Consider the following 18,797-nt stretch of genomic DNA (forward strand, 5'->3'; position numbering starts at 1 on the left):
AGGGATGGTGCATTATTTTTCCGTACAAGATTTCAGAAGACATTTTCTTTCCTTCTGGACATGAAGGAACTAGCCCCAGGAGCTGCCAGATGCTCCTTTGCAAACAGAAGAAAGCCTAAGAATTGAGAGATAGAAACTGAAACTGAATTATATTGTTTGAGTCCTAGATCAAGATATATCTAAGAATTCTTCTGCTGTTTGGTACAAGAACAATAAAACATCTGCTTTTTCGAGCTAGCTTGAGTTGGATTATATGTTACTTCCAAAATAACAAAATGACATGCACAAACATCTTAAGATACTCTGGTCATACTTTAAAACTAATGAATATAAAATTCAGCATGCTGTACACTTATAATTGTGCACTTTTCTGGATGCATTTCTGTAATTATGTTTCTTCCAAACCAGTTATTTCCCATTGTGTTGACATATTCTTGATTTGTAGAAAACTGTTTTAAAGTAAATGTTGTCTTGCCTATTTATGATTTATGATTTCTAAATTTAGAGAAGTTGTAAAGAAAAACCTCAAACTCAGAGAAATATATCTTTCCTATCTTCCACTCATAAATCTGCCTATTTTCACTCACTTAGAGTCTCAGTTTCACTGTTCTGAATAAGAGTTCAAGTAATAATGTTTAAATGTCAAGAGAATAACATTAAATTATTGCTATGTCTAAAAAAGCTCTAAGTTTTTAGTAAACTTTTTAAGATCCCAAAATAAAACACTTCATTTGAAGGACAATATGGGCAGGAACTGAGTCACTAGTCATACAAGCCACCAAGGTCGCATGGTCGAAGGTGCATCATTTAATTTTCCAATAGGAACCTTCAAATCTAAAAAAAGTCTTCAAGCCCATAAACAGACTACACAGGACACTAGTTACACCAGTTATTTATTGATGCATACTAAAATACCCTAAACTAGAAGGCTTAAAAAAGCATGGTAACATTTACATTGCGAGAGGGCACTTCCTTTCAGAGTCTCTGCCTGAGTCGTGTTGATTATTTTCCCACTGACTAAAGAAAACCACATGGTTGAGCCCTTAGCTCCTGGATGGTTTAGTTTGGGGGGATCGTTCATTCATATATGGCAACAATATACCACACTGACTCGAAAAAATAAACTTGGTACTATGGCAATGTCCCAAACGCTCATTGATAAGGATTTGAGAACCTGTCCTTTGGGCAAAGTAGGACATGCAGTGATTATATGCAAATAAGATCTCTGAACTGCAAAGATAACTACATCTGCGCTACGTGTAACCATAGTACAGCTGACTCCTCTAGGCCTGTTTTTCCCCTAGGTTCTTAATAACTAAATATGTCATTTTCCTTTTACACAATCCCAAGATATATGGAGAAATCTAAGTCGGTATATCATCAAATAAAATAATCTATTACCTACTAAAGAAAGACATGACACAAAAGTAATTATGTCATAGAAGCCTGTTCTTAGGTAACAGTGGGAAATACAAAGTTTCAGTTCCTTCCACATTCTTTTCTCCAGGAAAAGGATGCTTTCTTTTGGCTTCAACTCTCAGACCTATGAGGATGACTTTGAAAACTCTTCTGCAGCCCTGAATTATCCTCGTATTCTAGTCTAGTGCCTTGAACTTGCACTGGATGTCACCCCCTCCTCAAAAAAACAAAAATTTCAGAGAATTCTGAGTAGTGATTTGATAGTTCCTGGATAGTTAGTTACTCGAAGTCCTAGGAGGTCACCATAAGGAAGTACTATTAAATCTAGGAAATGAACAACAAGGAAAAAGTATAAGGAAGAACCAACCACACAAAGGCCATGAGAAAGACTTTCAGGAAGTCACCAGAGCTGTACAGAGACCCTAAAACCTGTGAGGGCACAAACTGGAAGCCTGTGAGGCTGGAGCACGATAAACAAGGGAAGCAGGGTGCAGGGTGAGGATGGGCAGAAGGGGGAGCTGGGATGCCAAAGCAAGGAGTATGACATCCCTGCAGGCCACGACTGGAACCTGCTGAAAAGTTTTAGGCAGGGAGAGAAACATAATTTAATTCTTTAAGGATGCTTCTGGCTGGTGCACAGAGAATGGATACTAAGGGAGAAAATTCTGATAGGAATCCACTGAATAATCTAGGTGGCAGAGATGGTAGCTTGGGCCAGGGCGCGGAGAAGAGGATGGCTTTAAAAAAACATTATGGAGCCCTGGCTGGTGTAGCTCAGTGGATTGAGCACAGGCCTGTGAAGCAAAGGGTCACTGGTTCGATTCTCAATCAGGGCATATGCCTGGGTTGCAGGCCAGGTCTCCAATAGGGGATACATGAGAGGCAACCACACATGGATGTTTCCCTCCCACTCTTTCTCCTTCCCTTCCCCTCTCTCTAAAAATAAATAGATAAAATATTTTAAAAAAAGAAAAAAACATTATGGGATGGAGACAATAAAACTTTCTGACAAGTGGAATCAAAGCAACTTCTGTGATTTCACTAATGCCATTTTCTAAGAAGGAGGTCGAAGAGAGAAGCAGATCTGAGGAAAAAGTAAAGGTTCTGGTTTGGGGATGCAATGCTGAGTCCCTGTTATAAACACTGTATATGTCATTTACATGTAGTGATATTTATGAGACACCAAAAGGTAAGAGGTTGCATATTCACATCCATGTTATATAAGAATGAGAAAGAACTATATGAAGTGACACAGAAAAGGGAATATTGAGAGAAATATTCCCTTTTATTGTAATATTGAGAGAAAAACAAGCACAGAACAAAGTACATAGTATTTCAGTTTTTTAAGACTGCATATGTACAAATGTGTGTTATCCATAACTACATAAATATAGATGCAGAAGGCTCTACAACAAATTTGTAACAATGGTTACCTCTTGTGGGGAGAAAAGAATTATGGTTAGAGTAAAAGGAGGTTTTTAAGACTTATTTAGCATGTATCTCTCCTCTGCCATTTCTAAATGGAACCCCTATTGGTCAAGAATTCTATGCCATCCCAGTTTCTCTATGTAAATCCATGAGGGCCATCCCACCCCCTTGGCAAGTACCAAATCCTGGTGATGTGCACAGGTCCCCACACACCAGTAACTCCCTGGGCAAGTTAGGCAGCTACTTCCACCCTCCAGATATCCAGAGTGGGAGTCAATCCTGAGCCAGCTCTTGTAACTGCAAGTGACACTTTATAGCTCTTGGAGTAGCCCCACTGAAGCATCCCTGCAATCAGCCTGGACATAATTGAGCAGCACCCCTTAACCAGCACCCCAGCTTTCTCTTTACATAAGCTTCTTATAAAATCATCTCTTTCTAAATGCTATCCACTGCACTGACCCTTTTATAGTCTTGAAAGTTTGGGAGTAACTTCAAGAGGTATGGTACCAATTCTGGGGTACGTCCTTTGAAAAACACATCTATAGTCTAACTCCTACAACTTTGTTATCTGACATCTATCATATCATAGCATCTAAGCCCAAACTTCTGAATTAACACCCTGTCACTACACCTATTACATGAAGAGGAAATGGCGCTAGACAAATGAACGTGGTCACTGAGGATTTACAACACCTCAACCCCCCAGGCCTACTCCGGAGAAATGGCAGGCATGGTGATGAGGCCAACAGAGGATATTTTGAGAACATGCAACCAAATCACACAGACACGGCTATCAATGCCACGTTAGGGTCTTCACATGTGATTTTCAAGTTCTGCTGAGAAAGTTGGAAACACAGAAATGTCAAGTCACATATGATCCATCCTTAAAGAAAAAGTAGTATGAAAACATTTATCATGGCCTAGATTAACATGAAATTTGTTGTCTTATAGGATAAGGTGTGTGTGTGTGTATGCACACGTGTGTGTGTTATATTAAAATGCCCTCCCCCAAGTTTTCTCTGATATTTTTAAAGGAACTGAGCAAAGCAGAAATTGTAAATTTTCAAATAAGCATAATGATTTGAAATGCCTTCCAATCCAAACTGTTAAACTAGTCACAGAAAGCTTTGGAAAATTCCATGTAATAATCAAGTTGCGAATACGACTTGTTAGGCTCCAAAATATGAAACTCGAAGTCTGCACCATTTACTGTACTAACCTGGGAAGCTATCTCTGAGGCTTTTCTGGCATGTTGTATTTCAAGGGTGTCAATGCCAACTTGCATTCCTTTCCCTTTAATTTCTAACTCCAGGTCTTTCTTGTATTCTTTCTGTAAAATAACAACACTTTACAACATTCAGACACTCAGGGGACAAACACATATCTGTATTCAATGATACAAAAAAGTGGCTAAACATATTTAATAAAGAAGAAAAAAATCACAGCTTACTTTGTTCTGTGAATGACCAGTGAAAACTAAATTTTCTAAACTGCTTAGAACTATAATCATTATTCTCACTACAAAAAAGTATATGAAACTGAGTATTTTTACTCTAAGACCATTGCCAGGTGAGAATCTTCAATGACAATTGTCTTGGGGTCTGGAGGACAGGCAGGCAGGTTTGAGTGAGTGGATGTTGTAGAAAGAAGACTGACTTTGACAGCTTGACAGCTATGTGACACTGGGAACGTTTCTTAACCGTTCTGGTTTACTGATCTGCAAAATGGGGATGATTCCTCATGCAGAATCACTGTGAAGTGTGTTAACTAACTGGAAACTTCTGCTCTTTCACTGCTGTCCCCATACATTAAGACCTGATTTACTGCTGCTCCTGCCACCATCTTGCCATTCAACTGCATCTGCCCAGGCTCTGCCACTGAGAGTTCAAGACCATTTTTCCAAGTATTACTGACAAATGATTACAAGATCTGCCTGTGAATGTGTAATGGACATGTCACCATAATAGAAAAACTTGCAGAAAGTTTCTAATGTAGAAATGTATAATGACAATATCAGCCAAAGGTCACAGTGAACATCCGTTGTTTTTGCCTGACCAGCATTCATTCCTCCTTCTTCTGGCAAAGAGTTCCATCAGTTTCTTTTCGGGAATTGTCTCTAACCCTCTCAAGCCATACGCTCTGGGTGGGTTGATTTCTCCTCTTTGCACTTGCATTTTTAATTCCACTAAAATGCTTTTAGTGGTTCCTTTAATTTACTTGAAGAGCATGAATATGGTCAAAGATAAACGTAAATTTTCTTAATATACATAACAACTTAGAATATATCATAATTAAAACATGGTTAAATTACCTAGGGAGTTAACTACGCAAATGGGTGACCAGGAGAACCGTCCCAGGTCATTACACCCTCCTGCCCCCAGACACAATGATTGAGTCAGGTAAGGGCACAGGACAGAAGGGGATTCGATGAGATTCCCTCTTTGGACTTAAATTACAACTATAAGAGAACAGATGCTCACTTCCCACTGAGATTACTCGCCGCAGAGATGAATCATCTTGTCCTTACGAGGGGCTTTTACTTAGAGATAGCCACCCAAGAGTGAAGCAACAAAGAACATAACAGAACAAAGAAATGAAAAAGAGAGACATCATTTGAATTCCAACCTGAAGGAAACTTGATTTTTGGACTTCTCCAGTCATAAACCAAAACATTTCCTTTGTTGCTTAACCCAGTTTGAGTGGGGTTTCTATCCTTTGCAATCTAATAGGGTCATCATCATTATCATCACCACAATTTATTAACAAATGGGTATGAAGCTTTGAATTTTTTCACTGCTAAATTCACCTAGATTCTCCTCAAAACACAGTACCATTATTTGATATCAATGTAATGACATAAGACAAGAGTTAAGGGACTGAAAGCATTTTGGAGGCACTTCATTTCTTCTTATAAATGTCATGTAAAGTGAGGAGTGGCTACTTTCGTGTCCTAAAGAGATTTAACTAGACCCATGTCGCGCTCTGGGCAAGGACGGGAGACCCGGTTGGGTTGTGAGCAGCGAACCCGTAACGCTGCAGTTACCGACAGACCGTGATGACACAGCTTCTTAATATTCTGCCTTACTTGCCTAAAAGATAAAGTTACATCTCATAAACTTGTTTTGGTTTACAATACAGATTTGTCTCTACAAATGGAGAAATGTCATTTTTCTCATATCACATTAAAAAGAAAAATGAGCACCACTTTTTAAAATTAATTGATTGGGAAAAGATTACTAGGACATAGCTATCCATAATCATCTTACACATAAAAGTTGTGAAATACATCTTATAGATGTATTTTATCTATAAAATATCTATTATATTTATATTTGTACCCACTAAAAGATACAAAATCTTTGAGAAAATTTTATAGATTAAAAAAATCAGCTAAATATTGACATATTTTTAGTTGTTATATAAATACACTCACCTCACTAGCCATCTCAGATGCTCGTTTTGCTCTTTGAATATCAAGAACTTCTGAATTAAGGTCCATTCCTTTTCCTTTTATTTCATTTTCCAAATCTTTTCTATATTCCTTCTGTGAGACAAGAATATTACAATCTGAAATTTACTGAGAAATTACTTTTAACTTGTATACTGTTTTACTTATTTTCTAGAAACCGCAGAAAGGAGAAACTATTTTTAGAAAGGAATGAATCAGACTCTGAGGCATTCCTGCTCTTTATTTCCTACAGAAATTTTCTCTTGTAAACATATTTAGCCCTGGCTGGTGTGGCTCAGTGGACTGAATGCTAGACTGGGAACCAAAGGTTTGCCAGTTCAATCCCCAGTCAGTGCGCATGCCTGGGTTGCGGGTCAGGTTCCCAATAGGGGGTGTAAGAAAGGAACCACACATTGATGTTTCTCTTCCTCTCTTTTCTCTCCCTTCCCCTCTCTAAAAATAAATAAATAATTTTTTAACAAAATACTTAGAGTAGCTTCCCATATTATCAGTCTTTTCCCTTTCATTCTTTCTTCTAATATATTTTGGTAGCACATTGGTGCCACATTTTTAAAATGATTTCCTCCTTTAAATGGTGAGGAAGATCTTAGGAATACATGCTTCTTATCAATTATTGGAAGTATTTCTTTGAAAACTGTCTATAAAATATAAATCACCAAAAAAACACAGCTGAAAAAGAGTGGAAAATTACAAAATCAAAAGGACTGGTGTAGCCAAAGTTTTAAAATAAGTTTCAATTTTATTCAAGGAGTCATAAAACCAAATAATTTCCTACAGGTTAATAATATGTAGTTTGAATTTCACCTATTTTAATATTATATTTTAGGTAGATTCAACTGACTTTACTAACACATATATAACTTGAGTCCTTGGTACTAAGGAATTTCTTGTTTTCTTACTAATTGCATCATCAAAATAATATCCTAACCCAATTTCACTAATCTGCACTGATGACTAACTTGACAGATGAAAGATGACACTTCCTTTAATGATAAGAAATCAGGTTCTAGTTAATTCTAGGGTTCATTTCATGCTATTCTCTCTTTGTCCAGTATAATTAAATTAGCTGGTCCCCTGCTTAACTAATAGCCTACAAGACATTGTAATGACCTGCATGTAATTTTGGAAAGAGCTCTGGCGTCAAATGACCTGGAGGAGAGTCAGAGCTCTTCCAATAATTTGTCCATGCGACCTTCAAGAGTCTTTAAGTAACTGAGCCTTGATTTTCACATGGACAAAAGGAAAATAAAAATATTATGCTGCCAATGTTAAAGGACAATTGAAGAAATAAAATAAAAATGAAGCATAAAATGATACTCTGAACACTCTAAATGGCAACATAAATGTAAAACTATAATACAATAAAACACGCAAAGACTATTTAAAGCTAAATGCTTACACTTAGAAAAGGAAGTTACACTTTCATTAAGTCCCTAAAAGTGCCTTTTTAAAACTAGACATCTCTCTAACTTAATTGGAAGATTCTAAATCAAAGACTTCTGGGCCTTTTTTTTTTCTATCCTGATGTATACAGGCTGAATCAATAAATCTGAAAACTAGAGAAGATTCACTCAAAAAGAGGAATAAAAGAAAAAGGCAATGGTGTTATATTAAAGCCACTTATGGATCTCAAAGTAGACCTCCCATTCTCATTTGTATGTAAATAATGAAAAGATTCCCCTTTTAAAAATTCACATAAGCAGTGTATATTTTTTTAAATGGAAGTCAACAAAAGTGGGAAGTTGCCATTTGATTACCCTTTAATTTCAAAACACTTTATAGAAACAAAAGTGAGAAAAGATAAGGTAGCAGAAAAACTCTTCCATAAATTATATGCCTATTTCAGCCCAACATATATTACAACAGTGAATCACATTAAATGCATAAAAGCAGTTAAATGAGAAAGGCCAGTTGGCACCTGATTTTTAAGATGATGCATGTCTATGTAGGTAATTATACTCATTTGTTTCACTGGTTTAAGACATTTCTTTCAGTAATAATTTCTTCAGTTCAAAATTCAGATGAAATGGAGTTCTTCAATGCATTTCCTTAATGTAAAGAGACTCTATTTAGACAGAGAGTTGGAAGAGCTCCGGCTTACTTTGCAGGCATTTAAAAAAAGGGGGAAACTTTTAAAGGGATAGACGGTGAACACAGTATTTTTAATTGTTAGGTATGAGGACCTTGATGCTCAGTAAATTTAATACATTAATTGTGAGCAAAATGCACCACTAAATTTGGGGGTGGGGGTAGAATATGAATGAGAATAAAATAAAAAATGGACATGAGTCCTGTGTTCTGTGTGCTAACTATATTATTTTCCCCACTGTACTTCAAACACAAACCACTTATAAATAATGTAATGTTTACCCAGACCTTCACACAGATGCACCTTATTTCTGATATCAAATGCCATGAGAATGCTGCAGGGAAGTTTAAGAAACTGCTTGTTCTAACAGGAAAGTGAGAAACTGTTACTAAAGGTCAATGTGAGGGAAAGAGAATGGATTAATATCTGAAACTCATTGAATTAGTTGAGAATTGTTAACTAAACATTTTCAGGATCATTTCTTTAGTTTTTTTTTTGTTTTCTTTTGCAACATTTAATGGTGATTATTAGGATCTTACCTCCTTCAGAAGGTTGGTGATGTACTTTGCATGTAAAAATTCTGGAGTCTTGTCTAAATCCATTGACGACCGTCCTTTAATCTCTTTCTCAAAATCCTCCTTGTAAATTCTCTGTTAAATAAGGCCACATAATTTTTAAACCAACAAAATACTAGTGACTGTTGAAAAGGTATTTGAACAAGAATCCTCAGAATAAAACTGGTATTTTTCTTATATAACTCCACCACCTCAGAGTCTTCTTATCAGCAGGACAATAACTCCAACTTTATCAAAAACTTTAGAATTCTACCAAACAATGGCAAAATGTTCAAGTACCAGCTCCCTCTGGGAAAGCCTTCTGAGTGAGGCTGCTTGACATCTTATGGTCTGTTATTGTATGACATCAGCCCATGTTGGGAGGAGAACCAATAAAGTTGGCTATGTGATTGGATCACCTGACTGGTTCACTCAAAAGAAAGTGGATCGTCCACTGGAAGGAAGCCCGGCAGACAGCAGAGAAGCCCCTTCCAACCAAAGCAGTATTAACGTTCATGTTTTCATCACGCTTCACACTGTCTGAATTCAGGAAAGACCATTTCTGAAATGTAATGGAGGCAGGAAGGGAAGATTTTCCTTTAATGAGTTGGCAGTGAGAATGTGTTTCTACTGTCTATGGAGTTTGATGTCAACCAAGGTACACTGTGAAGAAAATCTTACCTTTAACCTGATAAATTTTTCTTTAGGTGATTGTTCACAGGGAAATGAAAGACACAGGCAGTGACAGTGGAGGCCTAAACCCATGTCCCCATCGGCCCTCCTGCCACTCAGCCACCCCTGCGCTATGACTCTCTCAACTCTACTGTTAGAATTACACATTTGCAAATCAGTAAAAAGCTGTGTTTTATGACTATAAATACAGTCTGAATAACAAAAGTGTCCATCCATGTGAAATATTTGCCAAACAAAACCCAAGATTTTTACCACCTATATGTTTTATTCAAATTGCATCACAAAGATGAAAAAAAATCTGCATGAGATTGTCATTAAGGCAAAATGGAAAGCTTTCCCCAGGTTCATCATGCACTTATTACAGGGATAAGTCATTATATAAGGAAATCCTCCACAGCCCGGGGGAGGAGGAGAGAACAGGCTGTCTCCTCCTCTACGTCTGCGCTACGTAGTGAGCAAATAATCCAGGTGTGGCCGGGGAAGAGCCGCAATGGATGTCCTGTAAATACGGAAATTAACCAAGCTAATCACTGAGTTGCCCCAGAAATCATTCTGAATTAAAGGAATGACAGACACACCAAAGAACAATGATGAGAAGTTGTGCTCTAGGGCTGGATCTAGGCCCCAAATGACTTTCAAAAAGTGAAATATAAATATGTGCGTATTGATATTATTTCAAATATTTTACTTCAAAAAGCCCTTCTCCTCTATAAAAAATTACTTTACTAAAATAAGTTATTAAGGAAGGTTGATTATGACTAAACGCAGCCAATATACGACTGAGAGGGAAAAACACTCTTTATATGCTTCTTATTTGGATAGGAGAGCTCTCTTTGCAAAACAGAAGCCAAAGAACTTTTCGAAACCAGATTTAGAGATTTCTTCTAGCAAGCACACTGTCTCTGACAGTAGAAGAAAGCGAGAGAGGCATAATTATTGGCTGTAACAAAAACATGAGTGGCTGTTCCCAAGGTGCATCAATATTTCGCTTTACTCATAGGAGGCTCCCAAAGTAGCTTCTGGTCAAGTTTATTTCTTAGAGTACACACCACCTCTTTGAATCTACTTCATTGGTCCTGCATTCAAATACATCCTTCATATCAAAGTTTGTCTAAGATGTTTAGATATTTTACTTTTCTAACATAAGATTTCATACTAAATTACACAGTACAGATCTTTATAGTGTAAATTTGGTCCAAAGATACTTTCTATAGGAAGATTTCTTTCTCCTCCAGCACTGCTGAGCTAAAACATGATGCTAAGCCTAAAAATCTAATCGCCAATGGCTGTGATTGAAGGGAAGTGCGTGTTAGTCTCTGCAAAGGACAATTCCTCCCTAGTGACAACGCCAGAAATCAGACTAGCAAAATTTGAAAGCCAATGTTAACAAAAGGTGTACACAGGCCCCATTGTAAGTGAATTCTTGCTCATCTGATAAATGCATAACTACAATTAAACATTAAAGCTGATTTATACCTGATGTCAGAACAGCCAACCAACAGCAGTGAATTTTGACTAATTTTTTTGTCAGTTCCCACTGTTTAATCTTCCTTCTGTTCTGCAGAACCACAGCAATGGGGAAAGCCCAGTGCTGGCGATCAGGCTTCGCGATCGGCACAAACAGACGTGCACACAAAATGTGCAGCGCGTTTCCAGTGCTGAGGGCACCTTTGAAGCCCCCATCATCTGTGTAATGAAATTTGTACTTGGGGAATTTCTCCTCTTTTCAGGGTCCATACTGACTGGGAAAAACATCATCTAAGCAGTTCATGTAAATAAAGATAATTTAGTCTACGTTGCCCATTGATTCATTGAGAAGCAAATATCTGTATGTTTTGGGGCTTAAGAAGATGTAAAATATTAAAAAGTAATTGTTTTCTCTTCTCTTGCTTGAAAAAAAAATTAAACAACTTAAGGCTATTCAACAAGCCACAGTGCTGTCTGAGAGCTCTTTCCCGGAGAAGGTGAATTGGAGCATCTCAACAAATAGCACATGTAGTGTTTACAAAATTCCTGTGAGAGTTTTACTGTCCAGAAGTTATCACTTCTCCTGTGTTCCTGTTGTTACCGGAGAATAGAAAAGCTCTTGTGCATGAAGCCTTCTTGGAGAGGAGCACTGGTGGTGTAGTCGGCTGACGCCAGTGCCCATAATTGCTAACCTGTTCAAGGAATACCGTGGTTGTACTTACAGAACTGGGGTGTGGGCTGCAGACCTAACCTTCTGTGGCTGACATCTCCCCCACCCCTCAGCCAAACCAGACATGGAAGAAATTTCACTGGGACAGAGAGCAGAGCCCGTGTGGGGAGTATGTGGGTGTGACTTAGTGTCATCATAAGTGGAGAGCGACACTTTCTCTAACTGGGGGAAAAAAACAAAACTGATGACTTGGCCAGGTCCTAAAACACTGGAATTTACTGGATATATCATTTCAGATAAAACAATTACTTTCAGTGGAATCATTACCAATCTAGGGATGTCCACTTGGCATCATTTAATCCTTAAGAGGATTAAATGAGCTGACATAGATAAAGCACTTAGCATATTACTTAGCACAGATTACTTAGTATTGAATAAGTACAGAATAAATGTTGGTTCTACTGTGATTGCCAAAAAAAAAGGGTAAATAAAGCAATTAGCTCTTCTTTTTCATTTTTTTAATCTACTCATCAAAGTTTTTACGTGGACTCACCCAAAAGTGTCAATTTTATAATCACAGCATGTGGGTGCTCAGAGAGGTATTAAGAGTTCACAGGGCCTAATATCCATATTTGCCAAACAGGAAAAACTAAGGGCCAGATGATCCAACAGGAAAGCTGCTTAGATCCAAACTTCAGATCCCCTGGGTCTTCCTGGGCAGGTCCTAGAGATCCACTGGACTTTCTGAACCACTTTCCTGAACCCTTTCAAATAATAAAACACCGAATATGTGTTGAGCAGTTGATAACAAATCAAGGGAACTCACCTCACTTTGCATTTTTTGAGCCTCCTTTGAAGCTTGATATGATGGTGTCTCAACAAATTCAAGCATCGATTTCCCCTTATTTTTCTCATATTCTTCTTTGTATTTAACCTTCATTGAAAACAAGTATAAAAAACATATAAAGTTCACAAGCCCTTATTATGCAAATAGAGCAAAGTAAAATAAATGTGTCCCAAATTAATCATCCTGTTTTCTTTTATTTATTTATTTATTAGATTTTATTATTTTTAGAGAGAGGGGAGGGAAAGGGAGAGAAACATCAATGTGAGAGTGAAACACTGATCAGCTGCCTCTCACTCACTTCCCGTTGGGGGAGGAACCACAACCCAGGCTCGTGCCCTGACCGAGAATAGAACCCGTGACCTTTTGCTTTGCAGGATGAGGCCCCCAACAGAGCCACACGGGTCAGGGCATCATCCTGTTTTCTAAAAACCACATTATTCTGTCCACTGAGGTTGATCCCTGGGCCCCCTGTAGTTAATGACATACAAAGAAAGTAAAGATGTAATATATTTAAAAATTTTTAAAGAAATAACAGCAATTTAGAACTACTAAGTTTACAGTTCTAGCTCCTGAATAAAGTATTTAAATAGCTGGGATACACGGCTATATATTATATACATAGGGTTATAAATGTATACACACACGGCATATAGATATAGAAAGAGAGAGGAGGGAAGGGCGAGAGAGACCCCTGTGGTAGCTTAAGTGTATCCGTAAATCATGAACAAGAAAGAAGACATAGTTATGATTCTCTATCTTTCTGTCAAAGGGAGGACAGTGTTCTCTGGGATTGCTGAATTTTTCCATAGCCATTGGGTAAAACACACACAGAGCTTTTATGTCATTTCTTTCAGTTTCGCATGCATTACTTAATATCATGAATTTTTTATTTCGATTACAACCAATCTTTAACTTATTTCAGTTTATAAATTGATTGATATTTTCCATCTACTAACAACAAAAACTAAAACTATATATAAACTGTCAGAGTGGTTGGCTTTTTTAGCAATATAAAAATTACAAAGTTATAATCATAGAAAAGTTTTAATCATGATTCATTTCACTCAGAAGTATACTTTCACTTAAATTCTTATGTTTTATAATAATACAGTTATTTCTTGAGTTATATAATAATAATTTAATGACAATTAAATCCAAAAGAAAATTTTCAATACTTAGAAAACATAACAAATTTTAAAATTCCTATTTGTAGGCATATTTCTGTTTCAGAGAAGTATGACAGAGTGATCAATGAAAGCATCTGAATTATATAGTATACTACATTGGGATAAAATTTTGTGGGAAAAATAAAATTAAAATAAGAATGGAAAGAAAAAAGAAAGTATGTGCATCTCTAGACCTTAAAGGAGAGCTATTCGTGTATTTTTTTTAAGGCGGATGTCAGAGCATTATCAAATTTATGTCCCACAGGATACATTTAAGAGTGATGCAAAATTTGATTTTAGATGTTGGAAGGACATACTTCGAAACTATTGAAATGCAGAACAAAAAAGATATAGATATCGAATTAAAAGTGTGCAAAGGAGGAAAATACTTTTTAAAAGTTTGTTTTACGGAGTACACAGAATTTCATAGTTGACAGAAACAATGTAGAATACAGTGGCAAAATAGTTTTCCCATTTTTATAACACAGTTGAACTGTGAAATTATAACAGACTTGGTACCTGGGAAATTAATATTGTAGCACAAAGTGACAAATCAGTACACTATAAAAATTGAAATCATCATGAGATTTGATCACCATTTCATTGACTCACATACTGTAAGTTTTGAATTATGTGAACTTACTGTTATCTTATAAGATACCTTTACATTGAAACACGGTCTAAGTTTCCCAAACTCAGTAAGTACCGAGAGAATAGTGTTTGAGATTTTCAGAAGCAACACTGACTTTCTCAGGGTATATGTGCTTTTCAGTAGCTCCACACTCTCAGTCAGGTGCAGGCAGTGAGCGGTTGCAGGGTCCAGGCAGGGAGGGTGCGTACCTGACTCTGGAGAGTGGTGTTGCCTTTGTGGTGCAGGTGTTCTGCAGCATCAGCATCAAAATGATACGTTCCTTTGTTTTCCTCAAAAAGTTTTCTGTACTCTCGCTAAAACAGAGAACATGAAATTTTCAAATTCATAATAAAAGAAGAGCAACTGATACTTAGGAATGCAAAGTGGAAAAAATAAGCCAACGAGAGCTGCAAGGTTCCCATCTGCAGTCAGCTGGTATTTCTATCCGTGAGATAAACCAAGAATGCAACAGAGACCAGCTCTAAGTGATCAGTGTGAGTAGCATATGAAACACTCAAAAGAAGCAGAGGACAGTTAGCTGTAAGCACAACGTCAAAGACAGTCACAATGCTGGAGTGGCGATGGAAAAGCCAGGCACAGGACTAGAGTATATGGCCAAGGTGAGCAAAACATAGGCAGTTTGTCCTGCCCTTATTTGTCCTGCCTATAGAACAGGTAAGTGTGTAATAGTGTCTCCAAGAAGAGGAGAAAAAAAAGGAAGAAAGAAGAAAGTTGGAGGCAGACAGAAAAAAGTTGTATACAAGGGCTCAGCCATGAGGGGGATGAATGGTCATAAGGAAACTGAGAGAGTGAGACATGATCCAACTAATTTTCCTAAAAGGAGAGGTTAGGAGGTATCTGGGAGAAACACTGAAAAATCTGGGTAGATTTGGTTGAAATTTTAAGGTAAAGAAATTGGATTAAGGCTATTTACACATACAGACAAAAAGGTGAATATGGAAGACACCAAAATGGATGAGAATGCCAAATTTGGCAACGAATATGGAAGACACCAAAATGGATGAAAATGCCAAATTTGGCAACGAAGTAAAATAGTCGGCAATAAGACAAAAATTACTTCATAATCTTGATAACTGGATATTGGGCACTTGCTTATTTTGCCATGTTTGGAAGAGACTTTTAGAGGTGAACAGTAATTCTCAGAGACTCAAGTCTGCAAAGGCAATCTACCGCTAGTTAGGCAATAAGGGTTCCAGTGACAGTGGCCACACTGTGCAGAGTGGAGGGCGAAGTGCGCAGTGCTGGAAAGGAGGCAGGGAAGGTCTGCCGCAGTGAAACCAACACTGGGTCTCAGCAGACAGCCAGACGTCTGAGCGTGAAACAGGAAGACGCCCCAGTGCTGAGGATGGAAGGGAACCGCGACTCCACGGACACAGAGCAATGGTCCCCAGAGGCACGTTCAGGCAACTGGAGCGATGTGTCCCCCACAGCTCTAACCAGAATACAGTGGAGAAAAAGGCCCAGAAAGCTCATGACAATGTTCGCATACTACGTTTTGACTGAAGAGAACAAGTTCTAAATTTTGGCTCCTCTGCTAATTAAAGAAAAAAAAGAAAGAAAGAAAAAAATCTCTAAGGATAAAACCATACTTAGAGACTTTATAATTTGATTAGAAGTTATTTTATAATATATGTTCATAAAATAATCATGAATTGAATGTGAAAAGCTAAAACATATTCCATACTGAGTTAAAATCTGGAACTAATAAAGTCTAGGATATTACATCTGAAATAATATTCTGAGAAAAGGTCAATAAATATTTTCCCCAAAAGAATAATCTATTATGGTTAGAGAATTTCTCAGAAACTCCAATTTTAACAAAATAAAGTAAAATAAGAAAACGAAACCTATTTGAATTAAGATCTGCAAAAGAACTTTTAATACTTGCCGTTCCTTGTATAGTAGTCTCTGTTGCCTCCTAGTGGGAGTTACACAGAGTAACACACAATATGTATTTTTAATTTATGCAAAGTTATAAAAGAAAACTATAAGCTACTAACAGCTCAATTTCCCAGGGGTAAATGTTCCCTCAAAAATGTAATTAGTATAGCTCACAAACTTACAGTGATTTCACTCTACACACTATGCATTAAAATTTTTTAAAATATGATTTATACCAAAGACATTTAGAGGTCTTTAAAAACAGCCATCTATAACAAATTGACAACTACTTCTGGCAGAATGTCTCTTTATTAAATATCTCTTATTCAATATTTTAATACAATTAAATAGCCTGTATAAATCTACAAAATTCCAATTTTCTTTACGTTTTTTTAGAAAATTTAAAAGGAGGTAATTCTAATAGACAATCAATTTAAGCCAATATATTATCAAACAACTTTAATAAATAGATACCTTGGATTAATGCATTTTTGAGACTTAAACTTTCTCTCCCTTGAAGTGATCACTAAGTTGCAATTCTATGAGGCAAAATGTCTATAATCTAGGCAAAAGCACCACCTAAACAAAGATTTAAACTTTATAAATGGTATATAAAATAAATGCAATATATGACTTTGCTGGGTTTTCTCTGTTAAAAAGATGATAGAAACAACCTAAACTGTGATTTTTCACCATTATTATAAACTAAGGGTCAATATTCTTGAAAAGTAATACTGCCTGAGTGGCATGCTTCCAGCTACCAAATTTTTAAATTACCACCAAGATATTTTTATTGGCTTATTAACACACAAATCCTCATGTCCTAAGGAAATTGAACCCAAGTACCATGAGAAACAGTCAAGGGCAAAATGCCAGCACAAGGATCAACACCGGACAAAGGCCACAGGTGAACTGTTGGGAACAACCCTGCCTGGTTTCAGAAGCTATAATCCCTTCTGCGTAAGGCTGAGTAAAGGACCTTGGGACCATAAGCCACTTAGGAGACAAAGCTTATCTTCCTTGTAAGGGCACCACCTCTGCCCCTTTATCTCCACCCTGCTTGGCCCCTAGTGGATGACTGGTTAGCCAATGATGGGTAAGATTCCTCAAAAGAGAGACGACCTAAGACAGGTATGGTCTCGAAGGTGCCCTCAGGGAAGGACTTGGGGACTATAGAAAAAGGGGGTGATGGACCCTTGCCCCTGGCTTTGACATAGCCTGAGTCCTCATTCTGTCTGCCAGAAATCTCCTAATCTCTCAGCTGCCTTACTTCCCCTGCCTGATTTAAGCCTGAAACATTTGCCTTAAAAGCCTGAAACAATGCTGAAGGTGGGTTCAGCCCTGTGCTGGAAAGGGCAGTTTCCCTAGGGTGATCAGGCCTAAGAAAGAATGCATAAAATCCTATGAAACTTACTTTGCTAATACCCCCAATTTAAATGATAAGGGTCCAAGCAGGAAGTGAGTTTGTTCCCCAAAGTTTTATGGCCCTTTAATATCTGACCCTGGCTCAGAATAAGCCCTAAGAGTTCTTTGAATGTTATCTATTGTTTAATCATTTCTGCCTGACAATAATTGATGAGCTTTATGTATATACCCTGTATTGCTGTGCAAATTGAAGCCAATAAAAGGCCTGTCAAGGCAAGAGTCAAAGCACTCTGATCTTGAGAGAGTGGCTGAGGTGCTCCAAGGTTTTTTCCTCCTCTTGAGAGAGAAGCCGCACTGTCCCTTTTCCTCCACAGGATTCGGTGGTCCATGTGAATTTGTCTTATCCATAATGCCACAGACCCCAGGAGCCAGGATCCAAGCCAGTGAACAAAGCAGATCAGAGGATGTATTGAATGGAGAAGCCTGACTATGAGTCATGAAGGAAGACCTGACCGTGAGGCAGAGACGCTCTGGGAGCAGAGGAGTGTGCGCAGGGTGCACAGGCAGGCGCTGAGGCCGCAGGACAGCGGGTTAAGTGTCCTTGATGGATCCTGATCCTGGGCCTCACGGCCCTCTCACTTTCACTCTCTGCTCAACAGACTGGACAGAACGGCAGGCTGCTTTTCCTCCAAAGAACAGTGGTAAAATTAATTACCTCGTTTAGAACTTTCTAACAATGCAAATTATTTATGTGCATAGTGCATCCCATGAAGGATGGTGCAGTGGTGCAGAGGAAAGGAGGATCACAACATAATGGACACAAGTTTTGATACATCAAAGCCAAGGGTAGACATTTCAAACCTGCACCAGAGCTGTATCTCGATAGTTTAGGAACCAGGTTTGGACTGCAGGTGCTTTACCCCATGATTATGGGCCCACCTCCTGAAGACAACTCTCTTTACTTTTGCACATTACTTGCCCAACACACTTTTCCATCTGATCTGTATGTGGCCCAAAGCAGGTATTCAATAAATTTGGAAAATTTAGAATGAGTAGTTATTAAAATTGGCATAGAAATAACCTGAGGTCAAATTAGA

General features: G+C 37.7%; 1 protein-coding gene across 8 annotated transcripts in view; it reads right to left on the minus strand.

The window, feature by feature from the left end:
- Positions 1–18,797, minus strand: part of NEBL (nebulette) — a 347,697-nt gene that overhangs the window by 54,530 nt on the left and 274,370 nt on the right. For 6 of the 8 annotated variants that reach the window (XM_053673463.1, XM_053673461.1, XM_053673460.1 and 3 more), the window contains 5 exons: positions 14,643–14,747; positions 12,616–12,723; positions 8,945–9,055; positions 6,281–6,391; positions 4,067–4,177 (listed from right to left, as the gene is read on the minus strand). The exons of the other annotated variants lie outside the window; for them this stretch is intronic. In XM_053673463.1, the coding sequence (XP_053529438.1) occupies positions 4,067–4,177; positions 6,281–6,391; positions 8,945–9,055; positions 12,616–12,723; positions 14,643–14,747 (546 nt within the window). The remainder of the gene's footprint in view (positions 1–4,066; positions 4,178–6,280; positions 6,392–8,944; positions 9,056–12,615; positions 12,724–14,642; positions 14,748–18,797) is intronic. 8 annotated transcript variants of the gene reach the window in all.

The sequence above is a fragment of the Artibeus jamaicensis genome, unplaced genomic scaffold (genome assembly GCF_021234435.1).
Source record: "Artibeus jamaicensis isolate MK-2021 breed Jamaican fruit bat unplaced genomic scaffold, CSHL_Jam_final contig_867, whole genome shotgun sequence".
Taxonomy (NCBI): Eukaryota; Metazoa; Chordata; class Mammalia; order Chiroptera; family Phyllostomidae; genus Artibeus; species Artibeus jamaicensis.